Here is a 2520-nt window from a genome sequence, read left to right as displayed (position 1 = left end):
ATGGCTCCATTCATCTGAGGTTTGTAGGCTATGAAATTCTTGTGCTTGATTTTGAACGTTTCACACATGTATTTCATCAGATCACTATTGGGATTGGCGGCATTATCAGTAACAATGGACTTGGGAACTTCGAATCGACAAGTAATATGATCTTTGACAAAATCTGCGACGACTTTCTTGGTTACAACTTTGTAAGACGCAGCTTCTACACATTTCGTGAAGTAATCAATGGCTACCAGAATAAACCTGTACCCATTTGAAGCAGTGAGCTCGATCGGGCCAATGGCATCCATTCCCTAGGCAACAAATGGCCAAGGTGAGCTTGTTGCATTGAGCTCATTTGGCGACACTTTTATCGTATCAGCATGTACTTGGAATTGGAAGCATTTGCAGACATACTGGATGCTGTCCATATCCATGGTCATCCAAAAGTAACCGGCCATAAGTATCTTCTTAGCCAAGAAAAAACCATTCATGTGCGAGCCATAGGTCCCAGCATGTACGTCCTCAAGCAGATTAGAAGCTTCTTTTGCGTCGACACATCTTAGCAATCCCAAATCAGGAGTTCTTCTGTACAGATTTCCTCCGCTGTGGAAGAAGTGATTGGACAATCTTCGGAGCATGTGTTTCTGAGTGTGGTTTGCATGCTCCGGATATTCTCCCTTTGACAAACACTCTTTGATGTCATGGAACCAAGGTTTTTCATCTGTTTCTTCTTCAACGTGGGCACAATACGCCGGCTGATTTTAAATTTTTACCGAGATGGGATCAACGAAATTCTTATCTGGATGTTGTATCATATATGACAAGGTGGCCCATGCATCGGCAAACTCATTTTGAATTCTGGGCACATGTCGGAATTCTATCTTCGTGAAACTCTTTCTTAATTCCTGCATGTGGTGCAGATATGGAAATATCTTGGAATTCTTGGTGGCCCATTCTCCTTGTACCTGGTGTACAAGAAAATCTGAATCACCGATTACCAATAGCTCCTGAATATTCATGTTGACTACCATGTTGAGTCCTAGTATGCAGGCTTCATACTCTGCCATGTTGTTGGTGCAGGGAAATTTGAGTTTAGCAGATACCAGATAATGTTGACCCGTTTCTGATGCCAAAACTGCTCCAATGCCCACTCCTTTGAAATTTGCAGCTCCATCAAAGAACATCCTCCAACCGTCGTATGCTTCGGTAATGTCTTATCCTATGAAGGACACTTCTTCATTAGGAAAATATGTTTTCAAGGGTTCATATTCTCCTCCCACCGGATTTTCAGCAAGATGATCTGCCAATGCCTGTCCTTTGACCGCCTTTTAAGTTACATAGACGATATAGAACTCACTCAGTAGTATCTACCACTTGGCTAACTTCCCAATCGACATGAGTTTCTGAAATATGTACTTCAGAGGGTCCATCCTGGATATGAGGTATGTGGTGTAGGCACAGAAGTAATGCCTCAATTTATGAGCTGTCCAAGTCAAAGCACAACAAGTGCGCTCTAGCAAAGAGTACCATGCTTCCTTCTTACTCAAGTAGTATATGGCTTGCTCTTTTCTTCCTGTCTCGTCATGTTGTCCTAGAACACATCCGAAGGCTCCATCCAACACAGATATATAGAGTAGCAAAGGCCGTCCTGGTTCTGGTGGGACCAGAAATGGTGGCGTGGACAGGTACTCCTTGATCTTGGCAAAACTTTTTTAACAATCCTCGGTCCAACTTGTTTCGGCATCTTTCCTTAGCATCTTGAAGATGGTTCACATATGATTGTGGACTGTGCTATGAATCGACTGATATAGTTGAGACATCCTAAGAAGCTCATCATGTCCTTTTTGCTCCTAGGTTGTGGTAACTCCTAAATAGCCTTGACTTTAGACGGGTCCAGCTCGATCCCTCAATGAGTGACAATGAATCCCAATAACTTTCCTGCGGGAACCCCGAATGCACACTTTGTGGGGTTTAGTTTCAAGTTGTACCTCCTTAGCCTGTCAGAGAACTTCCTCAAGTCCACTATGTGATCTGTGGCCCTCTTGGATTTGATAATAATGTCGTCTACATACACCTCTATCTCCTTGTGTATCATATCATGGAAGATAATTGTCATGGCTCTCATGTAATTAGCCCCAACATTCTTTAGACCAAATGGCATCATCTTGTAGCAGTATACTCCCCAAGGTGTGATAAAAGCTATTTTCTCCGCGTCTTCTTCATCCATCCAGATCTGGTGATAACCGACGAAGCAATCTACAAAGGATTGGAGTTCATGCTTGGCGCAGTTGTCGATCAAAATTTGTATGTTTGGCAGTGGAAAGTCATCCTTGGGACTTGCTCTGTTTAAATCCCGATAGCCGACACATACCCTGACTTTCCCGTCCTTCTTCGGAACTGGCACAGTGTTAGCTAACCAGGTCGGGTACTAGACCACCCTGAGAACTTTGGTTTTGATCTGCTTGGTAACTTCCTCCTTGATTTTCAGGCTCATATCTGGCTTGAATTTTCTGAGTTTCTACTTCACTGTCGGAC

At 43.3% G+C, this 2520-nt stretch overlaps 1 protein-coding gene across 1 annotated transcript; it reads right to left on the bottom strand.

The window, feature by feature from the left end:
- Positions 1–296: 296 nt before the first annotated feature.
- Positions 297–2212, bottom strand: LOC138888059 (uncharacterized). Its single transcript, XM_070169860.1, has 2 exons — positions 2126–2212; positions 297–740 (listed from the first exon to the last, which is right to left on the bottom strand). The coding sequence occupies exons 1-2, from the start codon at positions 2210–2212 to the stop codon at positions 297–299; spliced, it is 531 nt and encodes a 176-aa protein (XP_070025961.1).
- Between the last annotated feature and the right edge of the window lie 308 nt (positions 2213–2520).

Source organism: Nicotiana sylvestris, chromosome 3 (genome assembly GCF_000393655.2).
Source record: "Nicotiana sylvestris chromosome 3, ASM39365v2, whole genome shotgun sequence".
In the NCBI taxonomy this organism is placed as follows: domain Eukaryota; kingdom Viridiplantae; phylum Streptophyta; class Magnoliopsida; order Solanales; family Solanaceae; genus Nicotiana; species Nicotiana sylvestris.
Note: the sequence above shows the minus strand (reverse complement) of the source record. Positions and strands in the feature narration are given on the sequence as shown.